Genomic DNA, 16974 nt, shown 5'->3' with positions numbered 1-16974 from the left:
GGGTATCTGCACAGGGACCAGCTTTGATGTGATTGCCTTGGTTTAATTAAACTCCTGCTTGCACCCAGCTTCCCAAGTGCTCATAGAAACCTGGCTCACATCCATTTAGCTTGTGTCTCTGATCACACAGATCCGCTGACTTATCCAACCAGTTCTCTGGCAGTACTGGCTGCGCTCCTGGGGAGAGGAGTTCCTGCAACCCGAAGCTCCTTTAAAATGATCTGACATTAAGGTAGGAGACCTCTGTGCTGTCCTGCCTGCCATGAAAGTCTCCCTGTGAGCAGCTGACCCCTCACATTGTGGGATGCTCGTTCCCCCAGAGCATCCAGCAGCGCAGGTCCTGCCTCGAGCAGGGTTTAAAAGCACCTGACGTACCTGGGCCTGAACAGTTCTTGAGGCCAAATCAGCTGCAGAGAGGACACAGAGGGGACGTGTTGGGTGATGTGATGGGACCCCCAGCAGCTGTCCCTGCAGAAACAGGCTGGAAAGCAGCAGCTTCCCATCGCCCTCCCAGAAAGCGTGCTGGGGCTGTGAGGATGTGTGGCAGATGAAAAGGTGCTTTGAATGCCAGTGGATGGGGCTGGATGCCTCTCTGGGGTGTAAGCCGTGGATCTCAGCAAGCTCCCCCGGAGCGGTGCAGACATCCGAGTCATGGGTAGGCAGCCAGCTGGCATTGGAGTGGGCATCAGGTGCTGGAGATGTTCCCCTGGCTCAAACCCCAGCAGAGCTGTCCTGGTGCCCACCACCACTGTAGCTCCCACCAGGCAGCAGCCAGTGGGTCCAGCTCTGCTCTGTCCCAGCCTCATCCCACAGGAAACAGGTCTATGGGAAATGCGAGTCCTGGCCCATAATGGTCAGAGATATCAGCACTGTAACTCTGGGGATTTGCTCCCGCTCCCCCTCCCACCCCAGCATCTCTCAATTAATTAATAACCCCAGATGTCATTTGCTTTTTCATGGTTGCTGAATTTGAATGGGGTAACTCCTCCGATCAGGTCATGAAATGTTAATGTGGTTTAATGGGTGTTTTCCTAACCTCCCCTGCCCTCTCCCGTGGCTCCCCGGGCTCTGCTTTCCGCAGGCCACATCCCCGCGGGACGCGTGGGAAGGCAGTGCCACGGCCACTGCCGGCGAGCCAGGGCTGCCCGAGCTGGCTGGGGCTCGGCCAGGGCAACTGAAGGCCATGGTGACCAGAAGGTCCCTGTGCCATCTCCAGCCATGGCCATGGGAAGGTCCCTCTGCCACCTCCAGCCATGGCCATCGTGCCTCTTGGTGACACTAAGAAGTACCAGAGCTGGAGCCAGCCCTGAGCCACAGAAAAGGAGCACAGTCTGAGTTCAGTCTCAGACGCACTTTTTAATTAAATCTTTCAACAGGGGAAGACAAAAAGAATAAAATAACGCTAATTCCAGAAGCCTGTCTGGCACAGCGTTTGGTCCCCAGAGCCTCGCTCAGGAGATGCTCGCGGTAGCCCCACGGGGCAGCGAGGCACCATCCCTGCAGCGGGGGTGGCTCTGGCCAGCGCCGAGGGTCCCGGGGCTGAGAAAGGTGGCAGCTCACCATGGGAAAGCCGGACCCAGGGCTTGCTCACACCATCCTGTCTCCAGCAATGCAGCCTGTCTCGCAGGTCACACCATGGAGCTGCTGTCTCCCACCTTCTGCAAGAGCTGCAACAGGGACAGATCCTGATTAGCAGGAAAATCCTCCACTGCATCCTCAGGGGGCTGCAGAGACACCACGGTGACCTTCCCTGCCTGGTCCCAGCCACAGCGATCGGGATTGATATCATCCAAGGACTGCAAACCCCAAGGGTCACATCAGCCCGTGTGAACCGTACCCAGCGCCCTGCTCACCTTGCTCAGCACAGGGATGTTTGCCAGCGAACCCAAAAACCCAAAAGCCACTGGGAAAAAACTCCTGTATCAAAACAAAAGTTTCTGTTAAGCCCTGTGCCAGGATTTTGCCAGGATGGGAGCAGCGGGGTTGCAGGGCACAAAGATCACCCAGCTCCCACTCTTCGGCTCAAGGCACCCACGCCATGCCGGGAGAGCCAGGAGCCGTGGGTCGGACCTGAAGAGAGTGATGAAGCCGTAAGCCTCCAGCAGCATGCCCAGGAGAGGCCACCGCATGAGGACGATGAGGACCCCCCCCATGAAGAAGCTGGTGCCCTTCAGCTTTGGCCATTGGAAGAAGAAAGTGAAGGTCCTCCTGAAGCCGATGATGAAGACCAAGCCGGAGAGGAAGAGGATCTGGGAGGATGAAGGAGAGCGGGTCAGAAAAGCCCTGCCCAGACGGACCCTTTGCTCCATCCTGGGCATCAGAGCCTGTTGCAGGGAGACCCAGCCCCACCGTACTCACATTCCCAAAGGCCAAGAGCACCGAGTCAAAATACAAGAGCATCCCAAAAAGGACGAAGAAGAGGCCAAAGCCAACCAGTCCCACGCCGATCCCTGCAAAGGACGGGAGGAGGGCTGAGACGGGGGCTCGGGCTCACGGCTCAGGTCCCACCTTGGGCTGCAGTTGCTCTCCTTGGCACCTCCCTGGCCTGTTCCCTCCCAGAAATATGCTTTGGCTTAGTCTCCAAAGCTTAGAAACAACCTTTCCACCTGCCCAAGCCCTGGAGAGACTGTCAGGTACCCCAGCAACTCTTCTGGGCTGCCAGATAAAGAATAAACCACGAAGAAAAAAATAAATGGGAAGGTCGTCTCCAGGATTTTTCTGAACACTGGCATGAAGGGTGTCGGTGCAGGCAGCCGGTGGGAGAGGCTGGCGATGCTCTCCGGAGGAGCCAGGCACCTCCTCAGTTGCTGTTCCCAACGCAGACCTGAGGCAGAGGGTGAGGGCAAACTCGGCTCTGCAGGACCCCAGTGCTGGTCCCCACACACAGCCCTGCCTGGTCCCCGCGTCCCAGCAGGGCTCCCACCGTGTCCCCCCGCCCCAGCACGGGGCTTGCCATTGCACCCTCTCCCTTCCCTGACGACCCCAGTGAGCAGCCTCCAGCCCTGCCTCGGGTGCTGCGGAGCATCCCCACGGCACGCCCCGGTCCCGCAGGGATGGGCATCGCTGTCGGGACGCGGCCACCCCAAATCTGCCCGCCCGCTTACGCTGGCAGTCGGTCAGAGGCACCATCTTGCCGGCGGCGGGGCTGGGTGAGGCTGGGCGAGGGGAGCCCTGCTTCCACATGCCTCCCCGGCAGTGACCCTTGGAAAGGCCTTTAGTCCCCACGTCATCCTGCAAATCATTAACGGCAGCGCCTGCTCCGCGGCGGCAGCACCTCCTTCGGGGGGGGGGACACGTGGTGACCGGGCATCGCTGCAGGGTGACATATAGAGGGGCTGGTGGCTGCGGGTCCCTGCCTGGTCCTGCTTTCCCTGTCCCCAGCCTGCATGTCCTCCCCTGGAAGGGATGGCTTGGAGGAATCCCCAAAACAGGGGGATGCACGCGGCTGCGGTGTGCCTTGGGGTGTCCTGAGCGGTATTTGGGACACCCTGAGCCCCGCACGGTGCTGGATGCTGCACGCAGAGGTCCCCGCAGCATCGTCACCAGTGCATCGTGTGGGGCAGGGACGGTCCCTGCTCACAGCCAGGCTGCCCCGTGGGAGAGGGGAACTCTGGCAAGCCCTGGCCCCCAGGGTTTGCTGCCCAGTTCAGGGCCGATGGCTCAGCCAGACCTGCTCCCTGTGGCCAGTCCAGGGTCCCTGTGTGGCACGTGCCACCCCACGGAGACCTCTCCATCTATGTCCCGCAGGCGCCAGCTCCACACATTTACAGACCAGCTGCTTTTATTCCTCGCCTTTATACAAACTTGCCAAGTACAAATGCATTTTTTTTTATTCCTCCAAGAGAGCTGGCTATTGAGCAGCTACAGCTAAAATAAACCCCACTGGGAAAATGACCCCCCCCCAAAACAGGGAGGAGGAGGAGAAGGTGCTACCAGCCCTGGAGCAAGCTACGGGCAAGGCGAGAGCCTTCCTTGCTGGTTGAGATGCTATAGCCATTCACCCACCGTCTCGTCAGTCTAATATTAAAATTGTTATCTGAGTCACCTCTAGACAAAAGACACTGACACCTTGTTGTTTCTTAGATACTTTTATTTCTCTAACACTAGCAAAAAAACCCAGAAAACAAATGTCTCCCTTCCCACCCTCCCCAGTGCATAAATAGATTTCCTCCCAATGCAAATCCTTTCTCGGTTACAAGTCACTGGTATATGAAGTGTTATGAAAAATAATAACCAAAATAAAATTAAGAATTAAGTTTTTTTTTTTAAAAAAAAAAAACAAACCAAAATAATGACCACCAGGTTCCACAATATGGCAGCCGTGGGGTCCCTGTGCACCAGGCTGTACTCACGCCTTGGGGAAGGCTCAGACTCGGCCACCACAGCACAGCTGAGCCGGAGTTCACCGGCAGCTCCGGGCACACCAGGGGCAGGAGCACTGGGATGCTCCTTATCCTCTCTGGTCCCCAGAAATGGGAGGAATTGCTGCCTATGGGTCTGCGTGCCCCCTCGGCTCCCCGCCAGGCAACACAGCCTCTGCATGGGCCACAGCCGTGCACCGCGGTCCCCGGCACGTCCCCGGCGGTGTCCCCACAGCCGGTGTAAGTGGGGTCTGCCCCGGTTACATGAGCTGGGGAGCCCACCCTGGCTGCCACGCCGCTGCACTCAGGAAAATACATGTATCATCTCTTAAAACTTACAGTCTCTTTATATTTTATTTTAAATAAATTTGCTTTTAATAAAAGCAGAAAAAATATATATATTTTAAATAGGTTTTTTTCTTTTTTTTTTCTGATAAATTGGCAAAGAATCTGCTTTTGTAACTCATTGGCAGGGCTGGTGCCAACAACCCTGCAGAGAGAGAGCTTAGCACAAAACAGTACCTCCCACAAAAGAAGAGAAAAACAAATATAGATATATATTATAAATGTGTAATTTCCATAAAACATATATTAAGGCATGTAATAGCAAAATAAAGGGCCAGCTTTATGAGCTAAGAGGGCTGCAGGAGGCTCGGGAGCGGAGCGGGACTCCTGGGATCCTACCAGTATTGCTAAGATGGGGTGCGCGGGGGGCGATGGGGACGCAGAGCGGGGAGTGCGGGGCAGGGGTCCTGGTGGGTGTCAGGATCAGGCCAGTAGGGAAATAGCTGCAGGATGGACGGTACCTAGCTCCTCACTCCATCCGCCTTGCCTGTCCCAGCCCTGTCGGGGCAGCCCCGCCAACCGCACAACCTCGTGTGGGATTCCGCTTTTCCAGGCAGAACCAGCTTTTTTTTTTCTCCCTCCAGAAAGCTAAAGAAAAGGGTAAACTTGCTACAGGAAAACCAAACAAACCGAAGGGTCTGGAGTGCAATGGTAAGGTCTTGGGGCGAGATGCGGTGCCAGATTTTCAGAGGGGCTGAGACAAGAGCCGACGGTGGGATGGGGGACAGCCGGGGTGCTGCTCCCCGTGCTGAGGACGAGCCCCGGTGCCGTCGCCTGGCCTCAAGCCCCTTCCCCTTCTCGTCACCGTCCCCATCCACCACAGAGGGATCCCGGCCAAGCCCGCAGCTTCGCCATCCCACCTCGAACCCCAGCTCCCTGCACCGCTCCTCTGCTCCCGTCCAACGTCCCCATCCTCTCCCAGACCTCCTGCTCCGTGCCAGCGGTGCACCGGTGTCCCAGGCAGCCCTTGTACCACCCTGACCCCCCAGCACAGCACTCCTCTGGGCACCGCTGTGTCATCCCCCCCCCCAGTCCCACCTCCATCCATCCTGTCCCCAACAAAACTCCTTCTTCCTCCTGCTGAGCCACCAGCGCCAGCAGCGATGAGACAGGCCAGGCTCTGCCAGAGACCACCCCCAGTCAGATGGATGCTAAAAGCAGCTTCAGGGCACAGGGAGGGGGAAGAGGTACCCGAGGAGCAGAGATGGAGCATCCAGGTCCAGTGTAAGGTGGAAGCACCATCCAAGGTGGGTACTGGCCAGTCTCCACCCAGAAGAGCCCCTTCGCAGACCTTTGGGAGACCAACGCATCAGCATGGGGAGCCCAGGGAGTCCTACGCTCCTCCAGGGTTGTCCCGGTAGGGAGACGGCTGCTGTGCCGGCGGCCGCTGCTGCAGATGCCCCTGCCCGGCCGTCCACATAAGCCTGACACCCAGGACACCACGAATCTGTCCCCGTGCCAGCTGGCAGCCTGGGGGGCTCCTTGGGGGACCACGCTCCAGCGGACAACCTCCCAGCACCCACACGTCTCCTCCGGGACGGGGCAGAGCAGCTGGTGGTGTCGGCGACGCATCTCCCTGCTCGGCCGTGCTGGGTGGTCTCGCCGTCGGTGGGAGGGAAGGGGGTCCAGGAGAACCAAAAACGATGGCGAGAGGTTCAGTGTCGTGTCAGGGCGCTAAAACGTGGCCCCGTGGAACTTGATGTTGCCGGCAGCAGCCAAGGCTTGAGCTGGAGGGAGAGGAGAGCGGGGCTGAGCTATGCGTGGGGTGGCTGGCGATGGGGCAGCCCCTGCGCCCACCCCACAGACCCCTCTCCTGCCTTGCTCGGAGGAAAACCTAGCACAGATTTGGCTCCGTGCCCCCGGCTCCCTGGGGGGGACTTTCCAACTGAGCAGGGGGATGCTGCATCCCCCCCTGGTCTGCAGCCACCAATACAGACGTGCCAGGGCAGGCGTCCTCCAGAGCCTGGCCCCCAGATTACCCCCACCTTTTGCTCCCTGCTGAGCCCCCCCTGCCCACACTGTGGTCCCTGGCTGACCCAGCCCGGGGGCGGGGGGGCTTGGCCTTGGAGGACGCTTGTGCTTGGTCCATGGGAGCAGACGGGGCTGACGTGGCTCAGATGTTAGCTGGAGCAAGCAGCGATGGACGGACGCCAGGCACAGAAGAGGCACCCCCCGCCCGGCCCCCCCGGGATGGAGAGAGGATGGGATGAAGTACGAGAGAAGAGGTGCTTACTTCATGGCTCAGACACGCATAAAATGGCTGTTGTCGGCGACCCGGGATGTTTCAGACGAGAGGGGGTTGGTCGGTGGAGTCGGGGAGGCTGGGGAGGTGGGAGGGCTTGGGGTAGCGCATTGAGCTGGAAACAAGAAATGGGAGAAGGGAGTGAAGAACACAAGCTGCCGGCAGCGGCGAGGGGAAGGAGGCGACCCAGCGAGAGGTTAGCGGAGGGGAGGAAACGGAGAGGAAGGAAGGAGGGAAGCAAGCGCAGTCACGACAAACAGCCACAGCGGTGCCTGGCCGCGATGCGCACACGTGAGCTCCCCGCAGGGCTCCTCATGGACAAGGCACGGCGTGCCACCACGCTCGCTCGGGCACGGCATGCCACCACCGTGCGCCACACGGCCCGGAGGTCCCATCCTGCAGCCTCGCGAACGTTTCCGAGAAGGTGCTGAAACCTGTGCCTGGCCGAAGTGGCTCTTCCATCGACGACGCTCAGCGCTGCCGCAGGGAAAGGCAGCCCCGGGCACCGCAGGCAGGACCCTGGCAGCTGCGGGCATCACCAGGCTGGTTCTCCCACTGCACAGGGATGCCCTACCCCAGGACCGATGCAGCCCGCTCTTCTACCCATATTGGCCCCTTGTTCTTGCTGCCTGTCCAGCCCATAAGCCAGTACTGCACCCAACCTGCCCGCTCGGTGCGTAATGCTACCTGCGGTCTGCTCTCCCGCGGGGCTGGCAGGCTCCGACCCTCCGTGTCCCCCTCCCCGTGCCTTACCCGAGAGCATGCGGCCCCGGCGGGAGGCCTCGGCAGCCAGCGCACACGAGATCTCTATCCTCTTCTCCTGCTCCTGAAGCTGGGTCTCAGGGTCCTGGGGGTTATCCACCTCCCCCTCGCCCAGGGGGATGACATTCTGCAGGCTGCGCAGAGCACCCGGCATCAGCACCCGTGCCCAGCCTCAACGGGACAGACCCTGCAGGGATGGCCAGGGAAGGGGTGCAGGCGGGTGGTGGGCTGCACCCCGGGATGGCCGGCGTGGGCACGGGCACAGCAGCCTCACCTGGATTTGGCAATGAGGGTTTTGATCCTTTCCACCTTCTTCTGCTTCTCCTTCATCTCCTCAGGGCTGAGTGGCGTATCGGGCTCCAGTTCGATATACCGCTCAGGGATGAGGACTTTGTCCGGCGTGGAGAGCTGGGCACAGTGGCAAGTGCTGAGCTGAGCATCAGCGCCGGGGACCTGTCCAGCACCCACCTGCCCCACTCATCCCCAGCTCCCAGCACCCGCCTGGGCAAGGGCAGCCCCTGACTGGGCATAACCAGTGTCTCCAGGATCCTGACTGATGCAGGAGGATGGATTGACCCCCCCCACCCCGGTGCAGGGTGCGGAGATAAGGATGCCCCGTGCCCAGGCTGCCAGCTCCCCCAGGATAGCCCGTCCTCACCTCCTTGTTGATGTCCACGTCGTAGTGCTGCGGCTCCAGCTCCATCTTGCGCAGCCGGGCAATCTCCTCCTGGGGCGTCTCGTAGACCTTGCCGGGGTCATCGGAGCGCAGCGCTGCCTCCAGGTCGGAGATGTCCACCTCATGGATGCTGCGGTGCCGGCGCACCTGCGAGGGACCCCAGCTCTGCTGAGCCCCCCCGGGATGGCACACTGTCCCCTTCCACAGCCCCCAGTGTCCCTTCTGCTCCATCAGGGACTTCAGGCACTCTGCAAAGCCAAGGCCGGTTTGCCCCAGCCCCACAGCTGGTGCAGGGACTCACCACCTTGTAGGAGGTGGGTGCCTTCGTGCCGGGGGTGTCGGGCTGCTGGCTGCTGGGGAGCTGCAGGCTGCGCCGCTTCTCCTTCATCGAGCCACTCTGGTGGCGCTTCATGCGGTCGATCTGCTCCTCCACACTCATCTTCACCTTCGTCTCATTGGCGAACACGGCACTCTTTGGTCTCTCCTGGGGAGAGCCCAGCCCCAGGGTCACGCACCCCTGCCTGCAGCAGGGTCCAGCCCTGTCTGCCCGTAGCTGCATCCCTCTGCAACAGGCTGTTGTGTTCAGCCTGTTCCCGGGGTGCGGGAAAGGTACCGAAATAGCCCAAGGGGTCCCGAGGAGCTGGATGCTAAGATCTGGAGCCATGCAGCAATGGGCTCCCCTACATGCTGCCCCAGCCCTGCAGGCTGCAATACAGCTCCCCCACTTTGCTAGCCCAGCCCCACCACCCCAGCCCCAAAACACAAGCCCTACCCGGGAGCTGAGCCCGTTGGCCATGCCGCCGGCGCTCCTCCTTGGCACGCCGACCGTGGGCACCACCTCCTCCTCCGCCGGAGACTTGGTCCTGGGGGGGACGATGCCCACTGCGGAGCAAACCGAAACACCAGGCTGAACCCCCCCTGGGGAATAAGGGCAGGGTCCCAGCAAGATGCTGGGTGCCCCTGGCTGGCACAGGGTGCCCGCTGGAGTGGGACCCGCCGGCCCCAGTGCCGTACCCTTGTTGAGAGCTGCTTGCTTTTCTGCCTCTGGCTCCTGCCGGCTCTGCAGGAGCCCCTCAGCTGGGGGCCCGGGGGCGGCCGGTCGCTGCACCTCTTTTTTGCTCTGCTCGAAGCTCGGCTTGGGCTGTGGGGGAAAGCAGGTCCCCGGTGAGACCCCGACCTGCCTGGGGGTCATGCTCTGCCTGGGGACAGACCCGCTGCTCTCTGCAGCCCGTGGGGTGACATACAGCCTCTGGACACACTCCCGGGAGCGGACGGACACACAGACACTAGCCAGACGGTACCAGCGCACCCCAAACATGCGGGGAGAGGGGCTGGCAGAGCTCCGCAGCTCTTGCCCCAGCCCATCGGGTTTGGGCACTGATTGCTGTCCCCATAGCACAGGCTCCTGCGTGGGAAAAGCTTCCTGCAGGGGTGACAATCCTGTCACCGCTCGGAGGTGGCACCCGGGAGCCCCAGGATGCCAGGGCAGACACTGTGCAGCAGCAGAGAGCGAGCAAAGGGCCATTTTCGGGGTCCTGCCCTTCCTGCACCCACTGGGCACAGCCTGCCCAGGGCCCGGGCACCGCTGCAATGGTGTTGGTACAATGGAGGGGTACGGCAATAAGCTGAGGAGCCCAACGTGCCCCCCCTCAACTGCTCTGTGCTCTTCATGGAGATCGTGCATCCCAACACCTCTTACACCCTGTGGATCAGGACTGTGCTACCCTGCAGCCGCACGGCTGCTGGAGATGCCACTTGCGCTCACGCTGGGGTCCGTAACCCTTCCCGACCCAGCACGGCCACTGCTTTGCTGGGCCAGGCCCCACGTGCACGCATCCTGACCCTCAGGCTGCGAGGACGCTTGTGTCTCCTGGTGTCCAAACCTGGCCCCTTCCCCCAGCAGGAGCACGGCCAAGGCATTACCAGGAATTCCCAAATCTGGGTTTTCCCTGGGTGGGCAGGAGTTGGGGGGGGGGTCACCCCCATCGGCAGAGCTTGCCAGTACTGCACGGTGGGGAGCGGTGCCACGGAAGGACAGCGAGAGAGGCGAGGGCAGAGCGAAGCAGAGGGGCTGATACCGGGGGCTGCAGCAGCTTCGGGGGCTGCAGCAATTTCGGGGGCTGCCGAGGAGGAGCCAGTCCCTGTCCTGAGCGAGCACAGTGGGTGCTATGCGTGGGTGCAGGGGACCTGGAGGGGACAGGAGGGCCACGGTGAGGCTGCTGTGGGGACATTGCCCATTGCTGCCCTCGGAGAGGGCAGGTAGCAGCCACGTGCTGCTGTCCCCTAGCCAAGTGCCACCTCCACACAGAGGGTGGGCAGAGGGTGGGCAGCCCCATCGCCTGCCTCGTCCCAGCCCCTGCCAGCTTGATGTCTCAGGGAGGAAGAGGATGGGGCCGCTGCTGCAGGGCTGCTCTGGAGAGGTTTCGGTACCTGTCCCCTCTTCGCCTCGCCGCCTTGCTGCCAGGAAGGGGAGGTGGGGTACGGCCAGAGGCGGCTCTCACCGGGGAGCGGAGGAACGGTCGGAGGAGACTCCAGGGGTACGTAGGACTTGGGGAGGGGAGGTCGAGGCGGGCCTGGTTCCTGGGGTGGAGAGGAGCATGAGGCGTGAGAGCAGAGACACTGAGAGCCAGGAAGGAAGACAGAGTTAGAAAAAGATCGAGACAACACACAGTGGAAGAGTCGAGCCAAGGAAGGGAGGAAGGAGAGCAGCCGGCCGCCGCTCCCCGGGGTTCCGTAGTCTCCGTGTCCCCGTGCGGAGGGGGACAGTGCTTCCCACCTCTCATGCTGCCCTCGCTGCTGCACGTCCCCAGGGCAGCGAGGTCAGGCAGGATTCGGGGGCTGCCCAAGTGAGCGGCTCCCGAGCTTGGGGCTGGCAGCCCCCAGGAGACATTGGCATCACCTCTGCACAGCCAGGTGGGGTTGGGGAGCCCCCAGACTTCACCCTAAACTTCACGTGGATGAAGGGGAGACCAGCACTGCTGGACCGCGAGCAAGGGCAGCGAGAGGGGACTGTGGTGGCAGCAGGAGCTGGTCCTGAAGCCAAAGGCTGGAGCTGAGCAATTCTCAGCCTTCAGGGCTGCTTGATGCAGGAGCCCAAAGGCTGCAAAGCCCAGCTGCAGGCCCTGCAAGGACGATGGACCCAGATGCCACCGGGGCATACCACAGCCCACGCACGTGGCCAAAATGGTGCCCCCAGGCAGAGCCACAGGGAAATGCAGCCGTGCTCTGTGCCTGGTGCCCACCCGTCCCCCGAGAGCAAGGGCTCGGGTCAGCCTGCAAGCCAGGCTGGTGACCCGATGGTGGCAAAGGACTCCCTAGGGACACCTGGGCTCACTCACCTCGCTGGGTCCCGGCTTGGTGGGGGAGCCCTGGGAGCCGGAGACGAGGGAGAAGGGGCTGAGGGGGCTGGTGAGGCTGGCCGAGCTCAGGGGGCTGGCGGGGCTGTTGGAGCTGTACGTCCCCGACGGGCCAATGGCCACTGTGGAGAAAAGCAGAAATAAGTGCGTGCACCGGGGCCTCCATCTCCCTGAGCGGGTGCTGCCGTCTGCATCGTGGCACTGGGGATGCCCCAAGCCGCGGCACACCGGGGTTTGTGCTGTGCAAGGGCAGGGACGGACCCTGCTCACCTCTGTGCTTGGCAGTGTCCGTGCCACGGGACGGGTTGTTCTTCCTCAGCCCCTCCATCACGTCCTGGATCCGCCAGATCTCCTTCTGGATCTGGCGGTTGAGCATTTCGTTCTGGAGGGGAGAAAAGGCAGCGGTCAGAGCGGCTCCCACTGCTGTCAGCCCTGCTGCACCCCGGCCCCGAGCCGAGCCGTGGGACCTGTGGGCATTGAGCCGAGGCAGACACGGCCCGGGGGGGTCTGAGCCATCACATCCATGACTTGTCTCCTGCCAGGAGCCATCATTCTGCTCCCCCGGCCACCCGTCATGGGCTGGGGGGAGCTGACGGAGCCCCAGCAGCACGGGGAGCACTGGGCTGCAGCTCTCGATGGCATCCAGGTGCCCACCGTTCCCCAGTCCCTCTGCCCTTGCATGGAGGGCTGAGCGTGGAGCAGCCACTTGCAAACTGGCTCCTTGCGGGGAGCAGAGGGCTGAAGGAACCAGGGGGTTTCCACCTCCACGGGGTTAGCGGGGGGACCCCAGGGATGGCGGGGGGACCCTGGGGCTGGTGGGATTCCACTCACCTGGATATCCAGGTTCAGCTGCTCCCAGAGATCGTCGTGCAGGGCGGACACCTCGCTCTCCAGGGTCTCGTACTCGGCAGTGCTATTTGCCAAGGCCTGGGAAGGGGAAAGGTGGGTGGGTTAGGGGGTCTTTGGCAGGTTTCTCCCCCGGCTGGCAGCAGCCCTGGCCAGCACAGCGTGGGAGCACCGGGAAAGCACGAGGATGCTGCACCCAACACAACCCCCCCGAGCTGGGGAAGGGGTGGCAGCAGGGGGGTACAAGCTCTGCTGTGCCCCAGCCAGGCTGTGCCCATGGGAATTCCTGGTGCCGACGGCATGCCGGGCACAGCAGTGCCGGGGAGCCAGAGGCAGAAGCAGGAGCTAAGACAGCTCTGGGCACGTGTGCCAGCTCAGCACCACGAGGGTTAATTTGCTTTGTCCCCACTGAGGGACTTTGGCTTGTCTGGATCCCCAGCCAGCCGGAGGGATTTCCCTTCTTGTTTTTTTTTTAACAGGAAGGGAGAAAAGAGATCTCGGCAGGTGGGGGAGACAGTCCCACAGCCAGGGACCGAAGCGGAGGGGGAGCCTGTTACCGTGCTGGCCTGTGACAGCTCCACGCGGATATTGATGAGCTGGTTTTGGAGTGATTCCTTCTTGTGCAGCAGCTTCTCCGGGTAGGCAGGCTGGCTCCCAAACATCTCCAGCTCCTGGTGCGTCCCCATCAGCGCGCTCTCCAGGCTCTCCTGGGGGGCACGGGAGGGAAATGCAGCCGTGAGAGCCTGGCTGGTGCAGGAGGTACAGTCCCTCTCCTTAACAGGCCATTAACACACGGGCAGTCCTGGGACTGTGGCATGGCCAGGGCATCTCCCCCAGCTCAGAAACGCCCCCGCTGAGCTGTCCCCGAAAGAGCAGGACATGTCACTTCGTCACCATGAAGGTGCTGCCTGGGCATGGCCATCGTCGTGCAGCCACGTTCATCTGCTGGAGCTTCCCACCACGTACCTTCTCCGCTCGGAGCTGCTGCACCAGCCTCTCCTGCTCCCGCAGCACTTTGTTCTGCTCACAGAGCTTCCCAAGCAGCTTCTGTCCCCGGGAGGGAAAGAAAAAGGGAGGATGGGATGAGAGCCCAGCGACGGGGTGTGTGGGGTGCACCCATGCAAACAACTCCTTGCTCAGCTGGGAGAGATGGGGATGCAGCCGGGACACCCATGGGGTTGGTTTGATGGGACAACGTGTGGTCCTGGGGAGGGTTTCCAGCCCGCTGCTCTCATTGCAGGGCCTTCAGCCCTGACCAGGGTGACATGGGCCAAATCTGGACATGGGGCAAGACCAAGCAGCTAAGCTCAGCGGAGGATTTAGTCCCCGAGCAGCACACACCACACTTGGGACAGCACCAGGTCCCACCCCAGCTGCGCAGGAGCCCTCAGCACAGCTCTCCCTATGGGGACAAGCAGACCTGCTGCGGGGGACAGGGACAAAAGCACAGGGCAGAGAGGGGACATGCAGGACAGACGTTTGCTCTTACATCGGTGTCTTGCTCGCTTATCTTGTAGGCGTGCAGCGTCTCCCTGTAGGCCTCCGGGAAGGGTGTCACCTGCAAGCAGAGCGTGGGGTGAGCCCGGCTCCGGGAGCCCCTGGGGAAGGTGAGGCAGCTCCCAGCCCCTCTCCCCCATCCCCGTGAGCAGGGAAAGAGAGGTGAGAGACGAATCTCCGGAGGCGGCGAGTGCTCCCCGCAACCGGCACAGCCGGGCAGATGCCGGCATCGGTCGGGAGGCAGCGGGTGCCGCAGGCAGCGCGGGATGTCGGTGCTGGAGCTCTCGTCCTGGCCCTGCCCGGTGGCTCGGATGAACGCGCAACCTCCCTCCCTGCTCCCAGCCCCGGTGCCCATCGGCTGGGTCAGCCACGGGAATTAGCTGGAGACAACCCCTCCACGGGACGCCAAGAGCTGAGTTAAAGAGATGCCTCGTGAATCATTAACCGCCTGGTGTATAACTGCCACCATTTCATAGGCAGGGAAACAAAGGCAGAAAGATTAAGCTGTAATCCCACTTAGCAGAGTGGAAGCACCTATAAATCAGCAGCTGTATCAGGGTCTGTTTACCATCCGGCTTCTCTGTGAGTCATCTTCCTTTCCTGGAAATCTAAATTACTAATGGGACCTCAACAATTCAATGCCTCCAAGATCTTGAGATGAAAGGCATAAGATAGGAAGAAGGGGATCATTATTGCTAGAAAGCAAGACGCTACTTTAGAACCATTTAAAACTATAGCACAATGCAAATAGACCTGAACCTGGGAAATGCCCAGCGCAGCCGCAGGCAGAGAGCCTGGCCGATGGGGATGCTGCTGCCTCCGGGCAGGGAGCCCAGCCAGCGAGAGCATCTCAGCAGCTCCAGCTTCGCCCTCTAGCATGTCCCTGCTCCCCACACACAGCAGATGGAAACAGGCACCTTCCCCTCATCAGAAAACCCCAGCGATCGCCCGGCCGCTGCACGCTCGCACAGCCAGGAGATGCCCTGGGCAGCACGGCGGGGGGCCACGACCCCTCTGCCCGGGGCTCGCAGAATGATGGGCTGTGGGGTTGCAGTGACCCGGAGACACGTTCCCAGGTGATGGGACCTGCCTGCACTTGGAGGTGCAGCCCAACATCAGCAGGGACATCCCCATGCTTTTGCAGCCCTCTCAGGGCTGGGGAGGAGAATGAGGCAGAGCCTCTGGGGGTAAAAGGCTGTTTCCTCTCCTTGTCACAGGAGTCGTTGCTTTGGTTTAAGAGCCTCGGGCTGGATTCCTGTCTTTAAGTCATCTCACACCTTCTCCTTGCCTCATCAACACAGGACGCAAACAGAGGATGAGCAAAGCACCCGAGTCCAGCCCAAACAAGGATGAGAGTTCAGGACTGCCGCGTCCCCACCTTGCGCTCTCGGCACAAGGATTTACTGAGTTTTAATGGCTCATGGATGGATTAGCAAAGCCTGGGATGGACTAGCAGGTCCCCGAGAGCGTGATGTGCCAGAGCCGCATGGATGCTGGAGTCTGCATGAGTGGAAATGGCAGGAGGTGACCTCAGGGATGGAGCGCGGGACGGCTGGCGTGGCTGCCATGCACGAGCCATGCACGGCCCCGCGGCCGGAGGCTTACTTGCATGTAGAGCTGAGCCCTAGGGGAGGAGGTCTCCACCATCCTGTTCACCATACTGATCAGGGTTTCGCTCTCGCTCATCTGCGGCAGACAGGGAAGGAAAATTCAGAGGTCAGCAGAGATGTGCTCATGTGCTGCGGTGCTCGGGTGCCGTTGGAGCAGCGAGGCGGCTCAGTCCAGGAGCCCTCAGGGCATCGGGCTGCAAGATGCCACCTCCAAGAGATGTCCCAGCAGGTCAAGCCATGTGGGGACGGCTGCCCTGGGCTGTTGCTGCTCCGTTTTGTGCACTCAAGAGCATCCTGGGCCGGCTGCATGCCCTGAAAACTTTGTTGAGGGGAAAACACAGATAAAACTCAGCCAGCTCCGAGCTGGGCAGCAGCAAACTGCACACACAGACACAAGCTTGCACAGAGACGCCCACGGCTGCAGCGCACAGTGTGGTCCCAGCAGACAGACAGACGGGCCCTGCTCCTTGCGCTGACAAACGGCTCGGTGCCCTGCCCTCGTGCCAGAGCCGGGGCTGGGGTGACCCCGATCAAGGCGCAGACAAGCTCTGGGCATAGAAGGTGACAGCAGCGTGTCCCCTCTCCAGTCCAGCAGCCTCGAGCAGCGGAGCCGGCTGGGAACAGGGTGCTCCTGTGGAGGTGGCACATTATGGCCACGCTGCCAGGCAGGACAAGGACGCTACGGTGTTCAACATGGCTGTACCTCCCCAGAGCCGCAGCCTGTGCTGAGCCTTCCAGCGAAGCGGGACAGACCCCAACCCCAGGGGGGGACCATTCATACCCCTGCAAAACCCCAGAGGGTTTTGCTGCTCTGGGTGCACTGCTGCCGGGGCGTGCAGCCAGCAGTGGCCTCAGGGTCCCTCGGTACCGCATGGTGGGGTCACTCAAATCGGCAGCACCGGAGCTTCCCCGCTGCCTTTGCCTGCGGAATCACTGCAGGAACCCGCAGCCCAGAGCGAACGATGCAGGGGAAGCCCCCTCGCACCCCACGGCCAGGACCCTTGAGGTCCAAGGGGTGACAGCGGTTTAAGCACAAACTAGGGACCAAACCCTGACTGGGGACAGGTCAGTGAGGTGCGGTGCAGCCGAGGAGCCATCCCTGCGACTGGACAAGCAAGGAGCGAGAAAATAAAGCAGCAAGCTGTTTGAAAAGAGCTACTTGACAGCGTCACTCCGAATTAGTCTCTACAGAGGTCAGCAGGAGAGGAGGAGGAGATGCAAAGCCCTTTTAGGGAGTGTTTTAAAGAGCCTCAGATAGCAAGCATTGCTGCCGATGGCT

General features: G+C 61.4%; 2 protein-coding genes across 15 annotated transcripts in view; both read right to left on the bottom strand.

Moving 5' to 3' along the window:
* Positions 1–1336: 1336 nt before the first annotated feature.
* On the bottom strand, positions 1337–3188 carry GOLT1A (golgi transport 1A). The gene is made up of 5 exons (XM_069770999.1): positions 3105–3188; positions 2359–2450; positions 2071–2249; positions 1854–1917; positions 1337–1667 (listed from the first exon to the last, which is right to left on the bottom strand). Exons 1-5 carry the CDS (start codon positions 3181–3183, stop codon positions 1629–1631), a joined length of 453 nt encoding a protein of 150 aa, XP_069627100.1. The 5' UTR covers positions 3184–3188; the 3' UTR covers positions 1337–1628.
* A 1085-nt stretch (positions 3189–4273) lies between these two features.
* Positions 4274–16974, bottom strand: part of PLEKHA6 (pleckstrin homology domain containing A6) — a 48202-nt gene continuing 35501 nt past the window's right edge. For 10 of the 14 annotated variants that reach the window (XM_069772009.1, XM_069772012.1, XM_069772011.1 and 7 more), the window contains 16 exons: positions 15691–15771; positions 14078–14146; positions 13555–13635; positions 13146–13295; positions 12574–12669; positions 12013–12124; positions 11725–11864; positions 10817–10966; positions 9401–9527; positions 9159–9268; positions 8688–8870; positions 8369–8533; positions 7985–8118; positions 7702–7844; positions 6940–7063; positions 4274–6433 (listed from right to left, as the gene is read on the bottom strand). In XM_069772009.1, coding sequence (XP_069628110.1) covers positions 6948–7063; positions 7702–7844; positions 7985–8118; positions 8369–8533; positions 8688–8870; positions 9159–9268; positions 9401–9527; positions 10817–10966; positions 11725–11864; positions 12013–12124; positions 12574–12669; positions 13146–13295; positions 13555–13635; positions 14078–14146; positions 15691–15771 — 1857 coding nt within the window. In that variant the 3' untranslated portion in view covers positions 4274–6433; positions 6940–6947. The remainder of the gene's footprint in view (positions 6434–6939; positions 7064–7701; positions 7845–7984; positions 8119–8368; positions 8534–8687; positions 8871–9158; positions 9269–9400; positions 9528–10816; positions 10967–11724; positions 11865–12012; positions 12125–12573; positions 12670–13145; positions 13296–13554; positions 13636–14077; positions 14147–15690; positions 15772–16974) is intronic. The other 4 variants (XM_069772004.1, XM_069772006.1, XM_069772007.1 and 1 more) reach the window with 3 other exon arrangements.

This window comes from Haliaeetus albicilla, chromosome 26 (assembly GCF_947461875.1).
Source record: "Haliaeetus albicilla chromosome 26, bHalAlb1.1, whole genome shotgun sequence".
Taxonomy (NCBI): Eukaryota; Metazoa; Chordata; class Aves; order Accipitriformes; family Accipitridae; genus Haliaeetus; species Haliaeetus albicilla.
The sequence above is the reverse complement of the archived record's forward strand: the minus strand, read 5'-3'. Positions and strand labels throughout refer to the sequence as shown.